Source organism: Vespa velutina, chromosome 16 (genome assembly GCF_912470025.1).
Source record: "Vespa velutina chromosome 16, iVesVel2.1, whole genome shotgun sequence".
Lineage (NCBI taxonomy): Eukaryota > Metazoa > Arthropoda > Insecta > Hymenoptera > Vespidae > Vespa > Vespa velutina.
Genome location: NC_062203.1, coordinates 1,314,656 through 1,337,500, shown reverse-complemented (window position 1 = coordinate 1,337,500; position 22,845 = coordinate 1,314,656). Strand labels below are relative to the sequence as shown.

The window sequence follows — 22,845 nt, the reverse complement described above, 5'->3', positions numbered from 1 at the left end:
TCGCCGAGCTGGCACGCAACGCGGCTCTATAATGTTGGCACGACAGAGCGAATATAGAGACGGCGGACCTTAATGAATCTTTATGGGATGATGTCGTGAACTTGTATTCCCTCCGGTGACTGACTGAACCCGAGCATAGCCATTGGCGTGATCTGTCATTGCTACCGACGTTAAATTTATTCTTTCGACAATAATAGAAAACAAGAAAAAATAAAAGAAAGAAAAGAAGAAAGAAAGAAAGAGAGAAAAAGAAAGAGAGAATGGGAGAAAAAAAAATTAATAAAAGGAAAGAGAAAACGTATATGAAAAAAGAAAGCAAACAAAAAAAATATATGTATATATATATATATATATATATATATATATATAAATCATTAGGATCGATCTATCAATATCATTGACAATTGGAAATATTAATAGTCGATATAAGCGATTTAAAATTCGCGCCGATCATTGGACCAACCGAGCTAATTTTCCGGACGTATTTTTTTCATTTGTTTGTTTTTTCTTTCTTTTTTTTTTTTCTCATTTTATTTTATGTATATATTTCTTTTTTTTTTGTTTCTTTCTCAATGAAAATCAACGAACGAACGACGACTACGCCAATGGGGGACGGGTTCGCTCGTTAGTCTCGGCATAAGCCTTTAGCTTTGATAGTGACGAGGAGTGCGCGCGCGGGCCCGCGTGTTCGTAAAATTTGAAGGGCGTGCAGAAGGTCCGTGGGGGTCTCCTCGATCCGCGTCTTGATTGTCATCGACTCGTCGCTCATCGCGTGATATCGTCGTTGGGTCGCGTTCGCGAGTCATCGCGCTTCCCCCACTTTCTCTCTCTCTCTCTCTCTCTCTCTCTCTCTCTCTTTCTCTTTCATATGTATACAAATAAAAGAGGAAAAAAAAAGAAAGATAGAAAGAGAGAGAGAGAGAAAGGAAAGAGAGACCTACTTTCGGCTTCATCGATCCTAAACTCCGATCGAAAGTTTTTTTTTTTTTTTACATTTAAACAGTCATGAATATATATTTTCCTCGATCGAATGATTTAAGAGAAAAGAAAAGAAAAAAAGAAAAAGAGCAATTTTAATGGACATCAACATTTTCATTACGATGTAAAAAAAAAAGAAAAAAAAAAAAAGAAAGAAAATATTGAACAGTACTTACCGGGGTCCGAGGAATCCAAACTGGTAGGTGCTTGTTGACTGAGTGGTCCGGGTGTACCACCGCTTCCAGGACTACGTGCATCATCGTTACCGCCCGCACCAGGATAGGAAAGCGATGAGGAGGGCGGCCTCTGTAGAGCAATAACAAAGAAAAAAAAACGAACGATATAGAGATTCCATGATTGTCGAAAATTTATGCAAAATTTTTTCCCCTCGCTCCATACCTCCCACCACACGCATCATTCTCCACCGATACGTTCTTCTCGTATGAAAGCGAAGTTCTCATGAAAATAATGTATCGAAACGTTGGAATGAATTAATGAAAGCGAAAGATATCCGTTGAGGAGGGGTGGGAGGAGTGGAGGATAAAGAAAGAAAGAAAGAAAAAGAAAAAAGACTCAAAGAAGAAAAGGAAGAAAAGAGGAAAAAGGATTGAATGACAAGACTCGTGAGTGGCTCGTACGCGATTGGGGGAGAAAAAAAAGAAGAAGAAAAAGAAACGAAAAAGAAATTATTTCGAAAACGCCCGCGTCGCCGGTACTCGAAACGTGTGCCAGGAATTTTTTTTCTTTCCTTTTTTTTTCTTTCCTTTTTTTTTTTTTGAAAGCGCCTTAAAAAAGAGAAAGAGAGATGCGCGCGCCTCGTACGTGAGGAGTATGTTCGTTCGGCCATTGATGATGGGCACCATACGAGCCGACCGATTTCGATCTCGATTAAAGACGGAGCACACGTAGCTCAGCACGAAAATGCTCCTGGCATAAGTGATTCGAGAGGACCCTGTCGTCGTACGCGTCCATCTTACGAATCAACGGATTTTATCGAAGGTCGACGAGTAGAAGAGGGTATAACCATACACACTTGTTCAACGATACGCTCTTCGTTCGATATATTTACGTTTAAGAAAGGAACAAAATTTTTCTCGAGAATATTATACGACGTGTCCATTAATCGAGGAAATGTTTCTTTCTTCTTTTTTTTTTTTTCTTTATTCTTCTCTCTCTCTCTCTCTCTCTCTTTTCTACTTTATTTTTTGCTTTTCTCTTTTTTACTTTTTTAATTTTCTATTCGGCGATGCGCGAGCGGAAGGATCGACCTCCCAAGATTAAAATCGCTCGCGATCTGAGCGCGCGCTGTTAGATGCAATGTATTCAACGACACGAGAGTAAGAGGCCACACATTGATCTAAGCCAATCCGACACTTTCGAGTCCTCGAGCTCTCAATGACGCTCCACGAATGCTCCAAAGTGTTATTATAAGAGCTCCAACTTGACGAACGAGCGAGCGAGAGAGAGAGAGAGAGAGACAGAGAGAGAGAGAGAGAGAGAGAGCCGGCAGTCTCATCGTCTCAATGATCCTTCATAACGATCGTGCGACGAGCTCTCGCTTTGTTTCCCAATCGTGTCGTGGATGGCTGTTCGTGAGACCTTCCGAAATAAAAATTCGTCTCGATGGTAGTTCCAATAAATAAAAAGACAAAAAAAGAAAAACAAAGGAAAAGAAAGAAAAAAAGAGATAAAGATGAAATCAAAAGATAAAAAGAAAAAAGAAAAGAAAAAGAGAAAGAAAGGAGTAGATACGATCAATATCCTGTATATATATATATATATAAACGTTTCTCGATTTAGTATCGAGGTCGAAGGGTAAGGATTTCAAGACGATCGAGAATCACCGATCGAGAATCTCCGAGAGACGGTATCACGTCTGCACGAACAACAATGACTGACAGCTACTCCCACATGCTGTCACGCTCGTCATCTTCGCGATAATCGACGCACACAATCTCTATCCATCTCTCTCTCTCTCTCTCTCTCTCTCTCTCTCTCTCTCTCTCTCTCTCTTTGTTGACCATGTCCCCTCTCGCATCTGCTTAAAATCTAAACGCCCTTCCGACGAAAGGACACGCGGATGCGGATACGCCGATCAACTGGTCCTACCTCGAGCCACGAAAATAGAGTACAAAACGGAGAGTGAGTGAGACAGAGAGAATGAATGAGTGTGTGAGAAAGAGAGAAATTTATATAAATGATCAGCGAAATAAATCATTTGAAATATCATTAGAAAATTTACTCCCAAAATGAATGATCAAGAACGTTTAATAAAGAAAATGATCAAGAGAAGTGATAATGTCATGACGATGATAAGATTCACGTTATCTCGAAACATACGTTTGGTTTATATTATCCGGCACTGTTTACGGTGGGCCTCCATCGCTGACGTCACTTCCTACTAAACGTTGAATCGCCGTTTTTTAAGTGGACAGTAGGGTCCACCGCGTGACTTGTGTCGATGCAATGATAAACGTTTAACGCGTCGTCGACGGACGAGCGTGAGAGCGAGAAAGAGAGCGCGCGGGCGGGCGGGCATGCTGACCGCGAGAGATAGAGAGAGATAGATAGATAGATAGATAGATAGATAGATAGATAGAAAGAGAGAAAGAGTGAGAGAGAGAGAGAGAGAGATGGATAGAAAGCTACGTGATCTCGTTCCACCTCGTTGGCCCTCTCTCTTTCTTTTTCTCTCTCTCTCTCTCTCTCTCTCTTTTGGTCCATCATCTCGTCGTCTCCTCTCGCCTCCGTTTTTATCTGCCACTCTCCGTGTCTACGGGCTCTCTTAAAGAGTAATTCGACAAACCGGATGTCTGATGAACCTGGACCCTTAAAATAAATCAGTTGCCCGCATCTAATACTTTCATCGTTCCTACGAACATACGAGCATGCCGTTTCCTTCTACTGTTCGAGCAGTCGAAGAAAATTTTCTAAGGCGGTACTTGATTGATCGATCGATCCCTTCGATCGTGAACTTCAATTCGAAACTGTGAATTTCGAAACGATGATTGAGTCTATTGGGAAAAAGATTTAACGATTGTGAAACGATGAAGAAGTAAAATGATTTTCAAACGTGAGGAAGGAAGGAAGAGAAAGTGTGTGTGTGTGTGTGTGTGCAAGAGAGGAGAGAGAAAGAGAAAGAGAGACAGAGAGAGAGAGAGAGAGAGAGAGAGAGGAAAGATAGAAAGATAGTAAGAGAGAAAGAGAGACTGAGGAGGATCTAAACGTCAGTCCTAATTCTCCGACGTGAAGAAGGATAACCGGCGCGCGCCCGCCGTCATCCTCGAAGCAAGACAATAAATTATAATCGCGTTTCTCTCGCGCCGCCTCGGATGCACCGAGCACGCGCTCTACTCCGACACACAAACACACATACACATACACACACACATACACACACACATACACACGCTCACAAGCCTCCGGTTCATGGCGCTTTGATCTCGTATGAAAGCAAGAGAAAGACAGAGAAAGAGAAACAGATAGAAAGAGAAAGAGTGAATGAGAGAGAGAGAGAGAGAGAGAGAGAGAGAGAGAGAGAGAGTGAGAGAAATATAATAGATACTTAGATAATTAATTCATCACGTTGTAATGTATGGTCGTAGAAGATAAATGAGAGGAATAAAAAAAAAGAAAAACAAAGAAAAAAGAAAAAAAAAAGAAAGAAAGAGGAAAGGAAAAAGAAAAAATACGATTGATTCGAAATAAAATTAAAGATGGAACACACTTTTCTATTCGTTTGTGTCTTTGGACTTACAAAGTTTACGTTCGAAGAACAATAAATCAACTCCTCCGTGCTATTTTCCATATCCTCCCTATTCCTCTCTCTCTCTCTCTCTCTCTCTCTCTCTCTCTCTCTCTCTCTCTTTTCGAAGAAGAAGAAGAAGAAAAAGAAGAAGAAGAATCGGCACGAGATGACTTACGTACGTATTAATTGGTCGTCGTAACGTAACGCCATATAATTATTATGTAATTAGTAGCCGGACATTAGCAGTCGTTGACTGCTTTACAACCGAGATACGTAAATCTCGTCAATTAATTTATTGGTACTTTCAATACCATATATATATATATACACACGAAAGATGTATATATATATATATATATAAATGGAGAATATATGGAGAAACGGAGGAAATAACTAAACGTGTCTGTCTCATCGTTGGAATAATAAAATAATATCTAAAAAAGGAATCATAGACGATAGGAAGATAGAGAAAGCGAGAGAAAGAGATGATTGATAGATAGATAGATAGATAGATAGATAGAAATAGAAAAAGAGAGAAGGAGTGGAAAAAGAAGGAGACGTAAAGTATACATAAGTCGAATAGAAGAACATCATCTTTACCGAACCAAAACCGAAACCCATTGCTTACAGAGTCCGATTCTTCGTCTTTTGCCGTTCTTCGAGAGGCGGAGAAACGAAGAAGAAGAAGAAGAAGAAGAAGAAGAAAAAGAAGAAGAAAATAGAAAGAAAAAGAGAAAAAGAGGTAGAGAGACAGAAGTCTCTCGGTCTTGAATTTCTCGACGATACCGCCGGCCATATAGGGATCATAAATTACGATTTATTGCGGAGGCAGCGCCTCCGCTCGACGGATTATCTTACCGTTATGTCAGCACGCTACAATTATATTTACATTTTCCTTCGTAATGGAATTCTACTCGCCTTACGAATTTCTATCGAAGAATCTTACCGAAGAGTCATTGTTCGTTCGTACATTTGGGTCATTCGTTCGTTCATAAAATATTAGAAGAAAAACGGATCTCTGGTCTCTTTCCCCTGTTCTCTCTCTCTCTCTCTCTCTCTCTCTCTCTTCCAACCCCTTCCCTCTTGATCTATCCATTCAATCAATCAGGTTTTAAAATTCTCCAATACCTGGATTAAACTTAATCTTTGATCTCTGTCGGATATAAGGAGGAAAAGGATTTTTCGAATTGTAAAAGATCACAAAGATCAAATTCTTTGACAATCTAAGTAATCCTCTACGTAATAAGTTTGGTTTATAAGCTTACTTACAAAGGATGGAAGTGAAAGATCGATCGATCGTAAATTACGGATTCCGTTGATGATCGTAGAAGAAGTTGAGGGAAGATGGTTTGACGGAAAAAAAAAAAGAGAGAAAGAGAGAGAAGAAAAAAAAATGAAGGAACTAAAGAAGTCGAAAAGAGAACTACACGCGTGCAATATATACCCGTGTTACGTGGCGTGCAAGGTACCTGTGTGTGGACTGAGCCCTTTAACAAGATGTACACCTGACTGGCGAAAGATTTTAAAACGGTCGTATAAACGAAACAAATTTATGACGGTCGTAGAGAAACGGAGCACGCGCGAAAGGGGAAAGAGGGAGGGGGTGGGGAAGGAAGAGCAGGCAGAATGAAAGAGAGAGAGAAAAGTGTGGCAATGAACCAGTGGTGAGTAGAAGAGTGAGCGAGACAGATAGACAGAAAGAAAGAGAGAGAGAGAGAGAGAGAGAGAAAACTGATCCGTACCTTTTAGAAGGCTCCCATTTCACATGAACGTGAAACGTCGTTCGTATTCACGGACGAACGGGAACTCCGTTTTGAAATGATCCCGTTCGCCATAAATATGAAATCCCGTATGTTCGGACCCTGTTCCCTGTCAATAAAAATTGTCGACTTTTTTCGCAATTCGCGCTATTGTTTTTTACACGAAGATTTTTCGTCTCTAGATCAGGACCAAACGATATATATATATATATATATATATATATATATATATATATATATATGTGTGTGTGTGTGTGTGTATATATATATACACATAAATTTATCGAAACGCTCGTTTCTCTTCCCAGTGTCTATTAAACCGTATAAAACCTGTATAAAACGTTAGAACGGTTTCGTTCATACGGTCCACCGTGTTCCACGTCAATGGACGTGCTCCATGGGAGTCTGCTTTTAGGACTTGTGGAAAATACATGTATGTATTTATATGTATATGTAATAGAGAAGTTTTATATATTTTTAAGGGACTAAGGTCGTATTTACAAATACAAATCTGTGTCACCGTTTATCGGGGTAGATTATTTTGGCGTGAATATAAAATGGATCTATGGATAAATTTATTTGGATATTTTTTCTTTTCTTTCTTTCCCCTTTTCTTTTTTCCTTTTTTTTTTTTTTTATTCGTTTTTCTATACTACGAAACTCTCTCTCTCTTTTTTTTTCTCTCGATCCGTTGAATTAAATATATATCATGTGCACGATGTTTCCGAATGTTCTCACGAATAAAATATCGTCGTCGTCGTTGTCGTTGTCGTTGTAATGTCGTCGACGTAACTCAGTCGTCGCGAGTGACGAAAGGCATACCACGGAGTGTGATAAATGCCAGAGCAATTACGTATTGACAGACGTCGGTGCATCGTCCGATCGCTTGTCTCAACTCAAGTATTTCGACGCATCTTCCTGCTGTGCAGCAATAACTTACAAAGTTTCTCTAACGTTGAATCGTACAACTAAATGTTTATTATAATATATAGATCGTAACATCGATTAGAACGTCGTCGGATCTTTGCGATGAGAATTTTCGAATGAAAAAGAAAAAAGAGAAAAGTACAAAAGTACAAAATAGAAAAAAAAAGGGGGAAAGAAAAAAGCGAGAAAGAAAGAAAACGAAAACGAAAAAAAAAAAAAAAAGAATTTCAAGGATAACTCGAAGAGAGGAAGAGTCTCGTCAATAGCGAACTAAGAAACGCGTCAGTCTTCGTGGCAGGGCCGAAGTTTGGGTCAGGGTCCATGGGTTTTAAGAGGCAAAAGGTCTAACGAAAGGTAGGAGGGCCGCCGTTCGACCAGCTGATGGATCTAATCAACATTCCTCCCTAATCACGATATGGCTGCCTCTCTTGCTCCCTCTCTTCTTTTCCTCTAAGCGAGAATGAGAAAAGATGAGAGAGAAAGATTCTCTCTCTCTCTCTTTCTCCCTTATACCCGCTCGATGGAGATTTGCAGAGACGCGTCGCACGCATTCGTTTTAATTTAACCGCCGTATAAATTAGACTCCCAAATGATAGTTTCTCCTCGAAGGGCGACGACGGCAAGGCGGACGACGAAAAACTACGATGCACCCTGTTCGTTCCTAATCACTGACAAACGAAAAGCGAAATAAAGGAAAAATCTTAAAAAATCAATTTATACACTCTAAGAGAAATTATTCTTCAATGAACGCGAGAAGAATTGTCAAAGTGATTGGATGAATTGGATGATAAGAAGGAGCGAAAAGGGAGAAATTGAAGAGGGATGAAAAATGTGAAACAACGAAGAAATTCGAGAATTGAAGGAAAAAATGAAAATCGAATTGGTAATGCATTAAGATTTTTTTTTCCTTTTTTCGATATGTCTCGTGAGAGAAAGAAATAAAGAAAATAATGGATGGATGAATAAAGAACAAAAAAAACAGAGAGACAGAGAGAGAGAGAGAGAGAGAATGAAGGGATTTCTTTGATACGACGACGATAGATCGTTACGGGTCGGTCGAAGGTTCCAACGAGAACGACGTACCCGTCGTATAGTTTTGCTGATACCGATAACGTAAAGGCAGTACCGGTAACAACGCTCCACCAACGTTCGAGAGACTCGCAGAGGGCACGGACTCATATCTGGTAGCACGGTGGCGGCGTTCCTCGGCTAATTGGTTTCCCGTGTTGCCTTTTCTCCCTCGGGATAAGAACGAGAACTCCCTCTCTCTCTCTCTTGCTCTATCTTTCTCTCTTACTATTCTCATATTTCTTTTTTTCCTCTTCGTCGTCTTCAAAAAGGATCCACGAAATATGATATTTCGTAGATCTCACGGCAAACGTGAAAAAGAGGAAAGAACAGAAAAGAGAAAGAGAGAGAGAGAGAGAGAGAGAGAGAGAGAGAGAGAGAAGAAAAAGAAAGAAAAGGGAAAAAAAAGGAGCTCCTCCTTTTTTCGCCGAAAGAGAAATTGGAAAAATTTGGAACAAATAAAAAAAAAAAAAAAAAAAAAGAAAAAAAACAGAGAAATAAAAGAAAAAGAAAATGGGAAAGAGAAAATAAGACGATTATCGAAAGGAATAGGATTCCTTGTGCTAGAGGTGGTCCTTTCTCGTGGGATTCGCGCTTTTACATATCGCGGACAAACAAAAAAAAACATATATATATATATATATCTCATTCTGGGATGCGCGCGTGAATGTACGCCTGCGTAAGGCACTCTCGCGAAAGCCCGACAAAAGCGGAGCAAAAGCGACGCTAACGATTGCCAAGAGGCAACATCTTATCGCGAGTTGCGATCGCATTAAGCGCGGCCAGTGACACCCAGTCCTCGGACGTACACGCACGTGAATACACATATATACACACATACATATACATATATACGCACACATACGCATGCACGTAGGCGTGCGTATATAGATGCGTGTACACGCGCACTAACTAATATACGTACGCACGAAAACACAAATGTTCATTTGTACACACGTAAAGACATATACGAACTCACGGTATATATACCTTCATTAGCGAAAAATAATTGTGGGCTCGGCAGCCTCGTGTTCGCCAATGAAGAGCCTCGTAAATGCGGCCCGTTATTACCGAAGGTATGCGTCCTACGACTGCCTTCGAGCTTTCTTTCTTTCTCTCTCACTCTCTTTCTCTCTTTATTTCTCTCTTTCTCTCTATCCCTCTCTCTCTCTCTCTGGCGCGCGTTTTCGTTAAGAAAAAAAAAAAAGAAAAGAAAAAATAATTTAGTCCGTATCTTCTTTTTGTCACTAAACTAGATACACTACAAAAACCGTTTTAATTGATGACGTTCTGGTTGGATGGATTGACTTTTGTTAAAGGAAAAAGGCAAATGGATCCTTTCGGTGGTACGATAATAAAAATGAGAACCACTGAGATGGACACAAAAGAGAGACGAACCGGACGAGGCTTCGATAGGAACTACTTTTGCAATGTTCCACGTATACATATATATATATATATATATATATATATATATGTATGTATGTATGTATGTATGTGCTTTAACACAAATAGACCTTTATGTATAAGCGAAAAAAAGACCAATCGACGGTTGAAAAAATTCTGGAAAAAATCTAAAAAAGAAATAAGGAAAAATAAGAGGAAAGAGAAAGATAGATGGATGATGAAAGATAGATAGAAACCGAGAGAGAGAGAGAGAGAGAGAGAGAGAGAGAGAAGTTTGTCAGTAAGCCTCGTTAACTTAGCAAAACCGCGAGTAATTATGAAAACGGCAATTACGGAATTAGTTACCGACATCGTTCAAGTACCTTCACGCGATCCATAATTATACGCCGGACGATGAAATACTCATGCGTAAATAGAGAAGGCTCTAATGGAAGGAGTATTTTATTGGAAGGAAACATCCTTCGTAATTGATATTTCAAATAACTAAAAAGACGATTATAAAAAAAAAGAAAAAGAAAAAATATATATATATATATATATATATATATATATATATATCAAACGAAAGGCTGAAACAGAAAGAAAAAGGGATGCACTTTGATGAGATTAAACGAAACTATTTTCTCGGGAATTGATTAAGAAAAATAAGAAGTGAAAAGAGAAGAAGGAAAGGGAAGGTAAAGAGAGGAAGGAAAAGTTGAGAGGATAAAAAATGGTAAAGACCGAGTATTCTCTCTCGACGAGGGTGAAGTTAAAAGATGGTGTGGAGTCGATAAGAGAAAACGGGAAAGGAGGACCGCATCGACAGAACGATTCTCAAGAAGAAACGCGTCCGGCTTGTCATGCCATTCTCGATCCAGAGGAATATATGTATCCACATATATATATATATATATATATGATACGTTAGATCCATATTCGTAAAATGCATTCATATTTAACGAAGGCCGATGCGTACGGTTCTGTGCACGTATGTAAATCGTTGCGAAACTTTGCTCATAGATATGTACATACATACATACATACATAAAAATATATACATGTATATATATATATATATATATATATATACATGTATGTATATATATATACGCATAAGTAGTAGTAGTAGTAGTAGATGCGAAAATTCCGGACGAGGGAGAGAGATTCCCCAGATCCCACGTGCGATCAAAAATAGAAGACGGCGCTACTCTCTGGGCTCCTCGCGGCTTTTAGCGAAAAAGCTTCGAAGCATAGCTTCGATATGGAATCCTACGCGCTATGATCGAGAGCACCTTCCAACGAGACACTCCAAGGAATTTCATTCGCTAAAGGAAAAATATCAAGTAATATAATGACTCCTCTTTGGATCTTCGGTTGAGAACTTTTCGAAAAAGAAAAAAAAGAAAAGATAAAAAGAAGAAACAAAATTTTTTTTTAAATAAATCTCTTCAGTAATAAAATTTCTAGATTTAATTTCTAAATATAATTTCTCGTTACAATTCACATATATAAATATCTATTTATTATATTTCATCGTTTATGCATCTTCTTACTGGGAATGTCTTTATCATTGTAAGTTCACGTTAGCACCGAATATTGATTGGTAATTTCTCTCTTTTTCTCTCTCTCTCTCTCTTTCTCTCTTTCTCTCTTTCTCTTTCTCTTTCTCTGTCTGTTTGTCTCTCTTTCTCTCTCTCTCTCTCTCTCTCTCTCTCTCTCTCTCTCTCTCTTTCGAGCTGTCGCTTATCGACTACCCTGTTATCGTTCGAAACGGCGTAATTAAAGCAGAGCAGAGTAGTAGGAAGACCGGAGGAACGTGCTGAGAGATAGCTATCGGCGGACGGTCATTATTCGACCATGCGTTTTGTTATCATCGTCGGAGTTGGACATAATGAGACGCGAGCATGCTCGTTACCGGAGTACGCGCTAATAATAACGACGGACGTAATGTAATTGACCGGCAGTTCACGAATGGGAAATCTTTTAAAGAGAGGGAATTTTATTTACTCGAAAAGAAATTCGATTGAAACTGGAAAATTCTACGATATTTGTTTAATCAATTGAACATGTACAGAATGATCATTATTATTATGAATAAAATTGAAATGATATTTAAGGATCATTTTTTATTTTTATTTCTTCCTTTTCTTTCATTTGTCTATCTCTCTTTTTCCCTAAGAAAAGGAAGAGAAAGAAAGATTATTTCTTTTTTTAATTTTTTTATTTCTTCAAACACGATCAGAACCACCACAAAATCCAGATGCTATGATTCTCTCGATGACTCGTTATGCGGTATAACGATAATACAGGAAACGAAAAGGATATGATGATTTTGCTCGATGAATATGAAAGAGAAAGGAGGGAACCAGATCGGTCGGTCCACCGCAACAAGTTTTGGTAACGAGTCCGATCTTTTCGTTTCCGCGAGGAAACGATTCGAGGTTCCATGGTAGTTAAGAGGAAATGCTTTTTTCAGAAGAAAAGAAAAGAGAAAAAAGAAAAGAAAAAAAGAAAAATAAAAGGGAGTGCCATGAGTCAAGAAGGAGAGGAAAGGGAACGGAAAGTTTTGGCCGTTTTCTCGCTCACCTCCTGTCCTTACGTCTGTCACACGCGACACGCAACTGACAGACTTTCTCTCTCTCTCTCTCTCTCTTTCTCTCTTTCTTTATCTCTCTATCTCTTTCGTTCGTCATGTCTGTTATTACGTTGACTTGACCACACCGTTTTTGGTGAGAAAATGAGATGAGAAAATATAAGAGTATATATATATATATATATACGTACAATATACAATATAAAATATATACAATATATTTTTTTCTTTTATGCGATTGATCTTCCTCTTCTGTTTCTCCTAAATCTATTATAAAATAACTAAACCTGTTAAAAATCAGCGCGGACAGCTTGCATATGTATAAAAACTATAATTAGAAAAAGAAAAGTGCAGATATTAAAACTAACGATATTAACGATTTCAACATTTTTTTATTATTCATGAAATGCGAGAGAGAGAGAGAGAGAGAGAGAGAGAGGAAGAAGAAACGCATTTCCGTTTTGTTTAATCGATTCGAGGAAATTGATATAAACAAAGATTGAACACATATTAAATTGAATATAATAATATATGACAGTGTAATCGCCCATTTTTCCCATCTATCTTCGTCTTAAGTAATTAATTAGAGCTATTCATTCTAGATAATAATTTAAATTTGATCTAACATAAATACATATATACATATATAAATAGATAAATACATACATAGATAGACGCACCACTCAATCTTAATAATTTTTCATTGAAATTAACACGGCAGAAAGATAGAGAAAGATAGAGAAATGTAAAGAAAAAAAGAAAGAAAGAAAGAAAAAGATAGAGAAAGAGAGCGAATGAGAGAGAGAGAGAGAGAGAGAGAAATAGAGAGGGTGGATGATTTATAAGTAATGGTAAGGTGCATTCTACATAGTCTCAAGTAATCGCTCGTTATCGATATCTGAAAGCGAGTGCGAGCGGCGTTACGTCGTTAATCGCGCCCATAAACTCATTCCTTGATTTATTTACCTTACGTCGTACGTATGTAGGTACATTCGCGAGCTAGCGAAAGCCAGGACGAACGAGTTTATAATTACGCATATCCGTTTTAAAATACGAACCGACGAGCTCACGGAAATCGTCCCGTGACTATGTCCATGAGGGCTCGTAAAGTATCTCGAAGATTGGAGAACGCTTAAGTCATAACCAATAGACTCGAACGTGTAAGTGAGGATAACCTAGAGAGATAGATCAATGGAGACAGAGATAAAAAAAAAAATATATGTATATATATATATATATATGAGCCATTCACAAGACAAATCGATCGATTAAGAATACTTATAGAAATAAAAAAAAAAAAAATTGATATTTTCCACTTTTCATATTCACAATAAATTTCCCTAATTTCTTTCATTTAATATTATTATTAAATATGCAAATTTTTTTTTTTTCATCGTCGAATAAAAAAATTAATTTATTTTGTAAAGCCAATCTGATTAACTCCGTTACACGTTGTTGCAAAATCATTGCGACAATGCAATTCAAACGTAGCAGCAAGGACTTTACATACATTTTACAATGTTTAGTTGAATTTGTATTTTAAAATGTATTTTAAAAAACAATTTATATTATTTCGTCACATCTCTCCACTTTTTGTTTCATAGATTTAATCGATTTGGCAAGTGAGCGGCTCATATATATATATATATATATATATATATATATATATATATATATATGTAGAGAGAAAGAGAGAGAGAGATAGAGAGAGAAATATCAAGAGTCTATAGCAAATACGATTCAATGATTGATTTAACCGTATGACATGCCTTATCTATAGACTATCAACGATCAATGTCGTTTCTACAGAGTAGTTCGTCAACATGCTAGTCTTCGTTGTAATTTCTCAATGATTTACAACTCTACTCTATTCTATCGGGAACGATAATGAAGAAGGATAGAGAGAAATTTTATAGACATTTAGAGCAGGTTTCCTCTTCGAGCTAAACTTTATAACGGTAAGGCGTGGTAGCATGGGGCATAGGGTGTAGAGGGGAGGAGGATGGAGAATAGGAACGAGAGGAAGCGAGGTGTATACTTGGATGAGAACTGGGCTTTAACAAACCAACGCAACGAGCCATATAATTATCATATTACGATTACATTTACGAGTTCTATCTGCTCCTAATTAAATCTAGGTAATACCTATACGTATTCAGCTGGAAACGCTTCTGCTAACCACCCGGCAGCCATTTCGTGTTTACAACGACGTTAAGGACGTCGTCGTGGCTTTCAAACGCGAGTTGTACTCTATGAACGCTATATGACGTACTATGACGCTACTTAACGATAAACATTCATCGATATAAAACTTTTTTAAGAATTAAATTTCAATCGATTTTACTGTTACTTGACAATTAAGAACAAAGAAAATAAATTAATTGGTAAAAAGTACAAAAAAAAAAAAAAAAAAAGAAAAAAAAAAGGAAAGAAAAGAAAAGAAAAGAAAAAATTAACAAAAGATAAAAATAAAGAAAAAAGAAAAAGAAATTCTCTTTTTATGTCCAGCCGTCCAACTTCTTCTCCCATTTCGTATATATATATATATATATATACACACATACATACACACGAAGCACGTGCGTGTTGTTCTTTCTAAAAGAGAGAGAAAAAAAAAAAGAAGAAAAAGAAAACAAGAAAAGGGAAGAAAAATTGGGAAGAGTTCGAAGTAAAAGAAGAAGTAGTAGTAGAATGAGGAGAAGATGGAGAAGGAGAAATACAAATCGCGCAATAAAAGGTTCCGTTCGAGGATCGTTATCGTTTTCGAAGATCTTTACCGAGTTAGAAGCGTCCCAGAACTGAGAGAGACGCGAAGGTTCGTGTATCGAAGGTTATAGCCTCGTACGCAGAACATAACAATATCGAGACGAATGAGAGTGGCATTCGCCATCTAGGCGAATTCCGGGGACGTTTACGAGCTAAAGGAGGAAAAGAGAGGAAGGTAGGGAGGGAGGGAGGGAGGGCCATCGTGATCGCCCATTGAGATTTCGTTTCCCCGAGTATGGGGAACTTCAGAACGTGGGCATTTGCCATTACGCCAAGACGGAATTCCTTTGCGAACGCACACCAATAAGAATACTATTCGATAAACCTCGCCAAAAAATTATCCTACGTTGAGATCTGCTTGGAAAATTTTCCTTTCTTTTTTTCTTTCTTCCTTTTCTTTTTGTTTCTCTCTCTTTCTTTCTCCGATATAAATGCACTAGATATATGTTGATATTGGTACGTATATATCTATGTATATATTCTGTAAAAAAAATATAAACGGTCAACAAATGTTAAAAATCTCTTTTTAAATCTGTTTTCTCTTCGTATTTAATTTTATTCTGTACGATGTATTCTGAACGATTTATCTGATTGTGATCTGCAACGTAACGATCACCAAATGATTTCGTCGGGCTCAACGAACAGAATTTTAATTGACATTAGCATGATTGCTTCTCACAAAATAATAAAAAAGAAAAAAAAAAATAAATAAAAGAGAGGGAGAGAGAGAGAGAGAGAGAGATTAAAAAGGCAAAGTATTCTCAATAAAATATCGCAACGAGCTGCTACGATTATCGCGACACGCCAGTAATTGCGTCGAACGTGCTCATGCTCGTTGCAACATCAACAGCCGTTGTTCTTTATTATTAAGCAAACGCTTGCCCGATAACACTTGGTCGATGCGGTATTATCGTCGTACTCGTATTGTACACGATCGCGCTATTTTATAACGATAATGCGTCTCTAGACGCGTGTAAGTATTTAATTTGGATATATACATGCATGTATTAATGCATATATATATATATATATATATATATATGTATGTATGTATGTAGATATGTATGTAGCTACCTACAGCATTGCACGAACGAGAGAAAAGAAAGCGATGTACCAGATGAAGAAAAAAATTTGTTGGCAGATAAGTAGATACTATATCGTAGTAGTAGTAGAGAGAGAGAGAGAGAGAGAGAGAGAGAGAGACAGAAATAAATGAAAGGAGAAGGAAACATTGAAGGATTCACGCGATGGGGTAGAATGCTTCACTTTCGAAGAACGTATTCCGGAATTCCTGACCACTAAGTGGTCCAGGACTTCGGGCATCTTAACATTCCCTCTTATTACGGACTTTCCGAAAATATTTTTTTAACACTCCTCGAGACTCCCCAAATCGCGTGCAATTAAAAAGATTTAAATAACTATATATATATAACTATACGATACTTTATACCTGCATATATGCTTCTCTCTGTACTGTATATACATATATATATATATATATATACAGTAGATAACTATCGTAATGAGAATTACTAAGGTCACAATTTAAATTATTAATAATTAGAGATCGTCGGAATGTAAAGAACCGATATATGTAAAATAATGACGTGTAGATCGAACTCTTCTCTCTTCTTATCTCTCCTTTTTTCTCTCTCTCTCACTCTCTCTCTCTCTCGAATGTTTCTATCTCGATTATATCTCGTTCTCTTTGCATTCTCGATACTTTCAGCAACTTTCCATCGTTCGCTCTTCTTCGCAAGTAACGAAGCTTAACTGTTCACCGGCACGCACGCACGCTGACCGTACGCTGAATGGTTTATAATTGCGGTAACGTAGATATAGTACGCGATACGTGCTCGCGTTTATTTCCGCGCTCGATGCACTCTCCTCCTCATCCTCCTCATCCTCATTCTCGTCCTCCTCCATCCCCCTTCTTCTCTCTCTCTCTCTCTCTCTCTCTTTCTCTTTCTCTCTTTTTCTCTTTCTCTCTTCTCGAGCTTTACACGACCGACGGCATTTTCGTTTACGTCGGGGCTACCGCACAAAATTATATACCACTCCTTTCATATTTTTCGTATACACGCACGCTCCAAGATTCTTAAAAACTTGGCCATAATATTATAGCCGGTACCGACAATGTTACGTTTCTTAAACGTCTTCTTCCTTCATATATATATATATATATATATAAAAACAATCCCGTTACTTGTTTTTAATCCCATCTTGAAAATGAATAGGTATTACGTATGAAATATAATTTTCAATCGGTCATGTTCGATTCAATATAAATAACGTCAATTGTATTGTATTTAATTAGAAAATATTATAGATTTTATCATATATTATAGATATAATAATTATTAAATTTATCGATTATAATAATTGTTATAGATTTAATCAATATTAAATTTATACATTTTATTAAATATCCATAGATAATAATAAATATTAAATTAATATAATTTAATAAATATTATAGATTTAATTAATAAATTAATAAATGTTATAGACGGAAGTATAGAAGATATGTTTAATAAAGATCAAGTTCAATGAAACAACGAATGATATTATTTCCTTAAGATCGTTTTAAGATAAAGAGAAAGAGTAAGAGAGGGAGAGAGAGAGAGAGAGAGAGACACGGTAAGAAATACTATCGAGATGGCTACACGTTTGGTCAATTTAAAATAGTGTAGAAGCGTGACGGTCAATGGGTCTCGTGTTACGTTAATAATCTTACGATGCGTTTATAAGAGCACATGGTCGAAATAGAGTTTTCGCGTGTTATACGTAAATACGTGCGCGTACGTATTTATGTATGCGCGATTACGAATGAAAGACCCTTCAAGAATTTTTTTCCTCTTCTTCGTCGATTGATTTATATGCAGACATATAAAAGAGAGAGAGAGAGAGAGAGAGAGAGAGAGAGAGAGAGAAATTAATCAATTTTGCATGATTAAAAGGATCTAAACTTAGATCAAACGTTTGGGAAAGTTTCTTTGTTTCCTTCTTTAATATTTTCTTTTTTCTTTTTCTCCTTCACTTTTTTTTGTTCTTTTTTTTATTTTTTTTTTTTAATCGTTCTATTTATACTTCCCCATTGAATATTTAAAGTATGATACACCCATATCAATTTTTCAATCGATAATATCCTCTTACCATTTTCTTTCATCTTCTTTCTCTGTCTCTTTCGTTCCTTCGTCCGTCCATCCATCCATCCATCCATCTGTCTGTCTATCTGTCTGTCTGTCTGTCTTTTTCTCTCTTAATCGAACTCGTTATCCGAGAAAAAGATGCATACGCCAAACGATGATTCGTGCCCGTGTAAACTGAAAGGCAATGCTCGGTTCTCGCGAGTATAACGACCTTATAATGACACGGCTGCTACGAGCTTAATGTTTTCGACACGTAACGAACGAGTGTACGAATTCGTGTGTGGCTTCGCGCGACCGAGACGAGTCATGTTGTTAAGAGAGAGACAAGCGAACGACCGAGCAAAGAAGAAAAAAGAAAGAAGAAAAAAAAAACAAAGAGAGAGAAAAAAGAAACAAAAAAAAAAAAAAAAAAAAAAAAAGAGAAAATAAAAGAAAAAGGGGAGGAAAAAGAAAGAAAGAAAAAAAAAAAAAAAAAAAGAACATTATTCCACGGACCGTAATTCAATCTTCCTTTTAAGTTATAATTTCTTTCTACCCTCTCTCTTCCCCTACCCCCCGCGACCTTCCGCCCTTTCCCACCAATCCTATTCGAATTCTACTCGAGGAATTTATCAACGCTATTATCAACACGATTTATTCTCGTGTCGTTTCACTTTAAATATTGTACGTTTCGTTGAGAAGGAAAGAGTGAAAGAAAGAAAAAAAGAGAGAGACCGAGAGAGAGAGAGAGAGAGAGAGAGAGAGACAGAGATAAAAAAAAGAGAAAAGTTTCAAACTAGATATAACCGATAAAACTGATTGAACGCAATAAAACTCTATAAAATATATAATAACTACATTACGAATTATTTTTGTCCGTATTAGAATACAACGATCGATCGCGTACGATCGGATATGTTTATTAATATCGTAAACTCACAAACGCGTAATATCTACAAAGTGGTATTAACGACGTTGATCGTAAAGTTGAATAGAATGATAAAAGAAAAGGAGAAGGAGAAGGGGAGAAAGGAAAGAGAAGGAAAAAGAAAAAGAAAGAAGGAATGAAAGAAAGATAATATAAAAGGAAAAGGAAAAGAGAAAAAAAAGGGGAAAGAGAAAAGAGGAGGAAGAAGAGGGAAGGAAAGAAAGAAGAAAAAAAATAAAACAACGAAGAACGTACTAAAGCAAGAACAAAGGGAGATTAGATCGACACGATCGTCTTTAATTATTTTATATTTGGATCGCGTGTTAGGGTGGCACGCGAGAGCGTGCTGTCGACGTGTAACTGACGTTAGCCCGTGTCACGCCTTGCCGAAACTCTCTGCTTCTTGTTTCGTGCGAGGCTCGATCGATTTTTCAAATGAGTCCTATGTCGATCATAATCGATCATTTGTTTTCTAACGTTTATCAAAGTGCATACCAAACTCCTATATAGGTTTTAATATATTGTTCGAGATAATATACAATCCTTCTCTTTCTCTCTCCATCTCTCATTCTCTCTTTCTCTCTCTCTCTCTCTCTCTCTCTCTCTGTCTGTCTCTTTCTGTCTATCTTACGTCAACGATTTTCTAATAAACGCATATTCGCGTAAACAAGTTACTTATTCGCCGTTCGATTAATCGAACCTTCCTACTTACTGAAACCACCTTTCTAATCGATCAACCAGATTAGCAAAACCAGATAAGAAAAAATAATAATAATAATAATAATATATATATATATATATATGTATATATGTATATATAAAAGATAAAAAGATATAATAATTTCATCGATAATATTATGTTAATACGACATATGTAAATTACTTTACCGGTTATTAAGTCAGAGTTAATGATAAATCTTATTATAAATTAATAAAGATCAAATGTAAATTCCGTTGATCGTGCTAAATAACGAAACGTTTAAATCTAAGGAACATAAGTGTGACCAGCTACTGGAAGACTTTTATGCGAGATAAAAGCTTTTTTTAAATTCTAAACTATAGTAATAGGTAAATGGATTAGAACGTTTATGTGTCATTGAATTATTTGAAAGAGAAAAAAGAAAAGAAAAGAGTAGAGAAAGAGAGAGAGAGGAAAAAAAGAAGAAAAGAAAAAGAAAAAAAAAAAATAATTTAATAAGAGACAAACATAGAGGCACGTTTCGCTAAAAATATATGTATATTCATGGGGTTCTGTCTCGTGTGAGGTAAAAGTCGAGTTTTGCGGAAATAAATAGAAAGAGATAGAATGTCTCTGTGTTCGTATCTATGTATGTACGTATATATGTATGTATGAGTGTGTGTAATGGCTCGCGTACAGTCGTCGATTTGCATAGGCTAATGAATATGTTAAATCAATTTCAGAAAACGAGCGAAGCGGCCGCGTAGCGTAAGTGGGCAAAGCGTCCGTTTGTTCGTTTGTACGCGTTCGCGTTCGCGCGAACGCTCTCTCTCTCTCTTTCTCTCTCTCTCTCTCTCTCTCTCTCTTTGTTTCTCTTTCTCTCGCACTCAGAGAACGAGGCGCGGAGCTCTGTTATTATTGTAATTGCCGCGCGTGTAAAACCGCGTGTGGAAAATGAGCCTAATGTGACGTGTGCGGGCGGTAGGTAGGTACCACCTACTACCACCATCACACATATACGATACGCCAACGCTTTCCCGCGTTTTACGTGGACCGACAACGGAGACTCTCGAAGCACCTGGAGACTCTCTCACTCTCTTTCCCTTTCCCTATGTCTGTTTGTCTATCTCTATCTCTGACTTCATACCGTATTGAGAATGAAGAAGAGAAAACGCTCGTAGACGAGTTATAATCTAGCTAAAGGAAACGAGTTCTCTTATCCTTCTTTTTCTAAGCGTATTTCTTAAGCCGCCATATCCATCCTTTCTATCAATCCATCACAGAAAACCATATATTTTCGATTTAACGAATTTAAACCGAATTTAAAAAGAGAGAGAGAGAGAGAGAGAGATTTGTTAAAAAGTACTGTCTTTCATTTATCTTTTTCTTTCCTTCTAAACAATTAGACAATTAGACGATTATTGAAAATAATGAAAGTCTAATTAAAACGTACGATTTAAGGAAAAATATTGAAAAGAGTGGCGAGAGAGAAAGAGAGATAGAGAGAGAGAGAGAGAGAGAGAGAGAGAGAGAGAGAGAGGAGAGAAGAAGGAAAGAAAGAAAGGAAAGAAAAGAAGAAAAAAAATTTAGAAAAAAAAAGAGAAAGAAAGAAAGAAAGGAGGAAAAGAGCGAGAGAAGATCTTGCTGTGCGGTATGCAAAGTTCTCTCGTTCGTTTAACGAGGGAAGCGAATCTCGAAGACGATTCTCGAGGCCTTTTTCGCGTGCACCGGAGGAAGCCTTCTTCCTCCTCCTCCTCCTCCTCCTCCTCCTCCTTCTCCACCTCATCCACCACCTTCTTTATCGTCGTCGTCGTCTCGTGGTCGTCGTCGTGGTCGTCGTCGTGTGCGTTCGTACATTCGAGTGAATAAAGGAAAGACCACAGAACAAAAGAGGAAGAAAGATAAAAAGAGAGTAGAGCCACGCGCAAGAGATGAGTCTCCTCCTTCTCATCCTCCTCCTCCCTACACCGTCCCGTTCCATCCCGACCCGACTCGACCCGGCCCCCTATCCCGCCCTACCCGTTCCTTCTACTCGATCTCCTTCTTCTCGCCTCGCAACTGCCTCCTCGAAAAACTCCTCCAGGCGAATGCTGAAAAACTGCTCTGCCTAACGAACCATCGCCCATTCCCACTTAACTGAGAATGCCAGTTACGCTTGCGACGCACCGATCGACTTCTTTACTCTCTTTCCTTCTCTTTCTTTCTCTCTCTCTCTCTCTCTCTCTCCTTTATCGTCCTTCCTCCTCGACGTCAATCCTACGTGGGTACCGTTTATTTGTACGGATTTGCGAACGGTTTGTTTGGAAAATTCGTCGCGTTCGATTATTATTTCACGAGGTACTCTTATTTCCTTTAAGATAAGACGCCCGAATGAAATGTAAAGCAGATGCGTTTTAGTGATAAATATCAATACGGTAGTTTCACTCAATCAGATATTTGAGAGGAAACAAAAAAAAAAAAAAAAAGGAAAAAAAAAGAAGAAAAAAAGAAGGAAAAAAAGAAGAAAAAAAAGAAAACAAAAAACAAAAGGAAAAATAAAGTAAAAACAAACCAAAGAAAAAAAAGAAGAAGAAGTGAGGATATACCTGTAATAAAAATATAATCGATCATCGTTAATTAACGACGTATACTTTCTAATAATCGTCATGGATTATATTTATTTATTTATTTATTTATTTATTTATTTTCTTTTTCTTTTTCACTATGCAAAAACGTTACCAACGTTACGGGACAAAAGAGAAAAATTCTGGAAGATGATTCTTGCCATGATTGTGGCTCGTAACGAGGTAAATGCGCCGCGCCACGTGGATCATTTGCAGCACAGCACCCGGATTAATGGAGCGTCGCTACCACGCTAAACTTGCGCAATCCCTTATCA

The 22,845-nt window shown here is 37.4% G+C and overlaps 1 protein-coding gene across 4 annotated transcripts in view; it reads right to left on the bottom strand.

Annotated features, from left to right (window-relative positions):
• Nucleotides 1–22,845, bottom strand: part of LOC124954950 (homeobox protein homothorax) — a 375,073-nt gene that overhangs the window by 261,377 nt on the left and 90,851 nt on the right. For all 4 annotated transcript variants that reach the window (XM_047508640.1, XM_047508642.1, XM_047508641.1 and 1 more), the window contains exon 7: nt 1,155–1,284. In XM_047508640.1, coding sequence (XP_047364596.1) covers nt 1,155–1,284 — 130 coding nt within the window. The remainder of the gene's footprint in view (nt 1–1,154; nt 1,285–22,845) is intronic.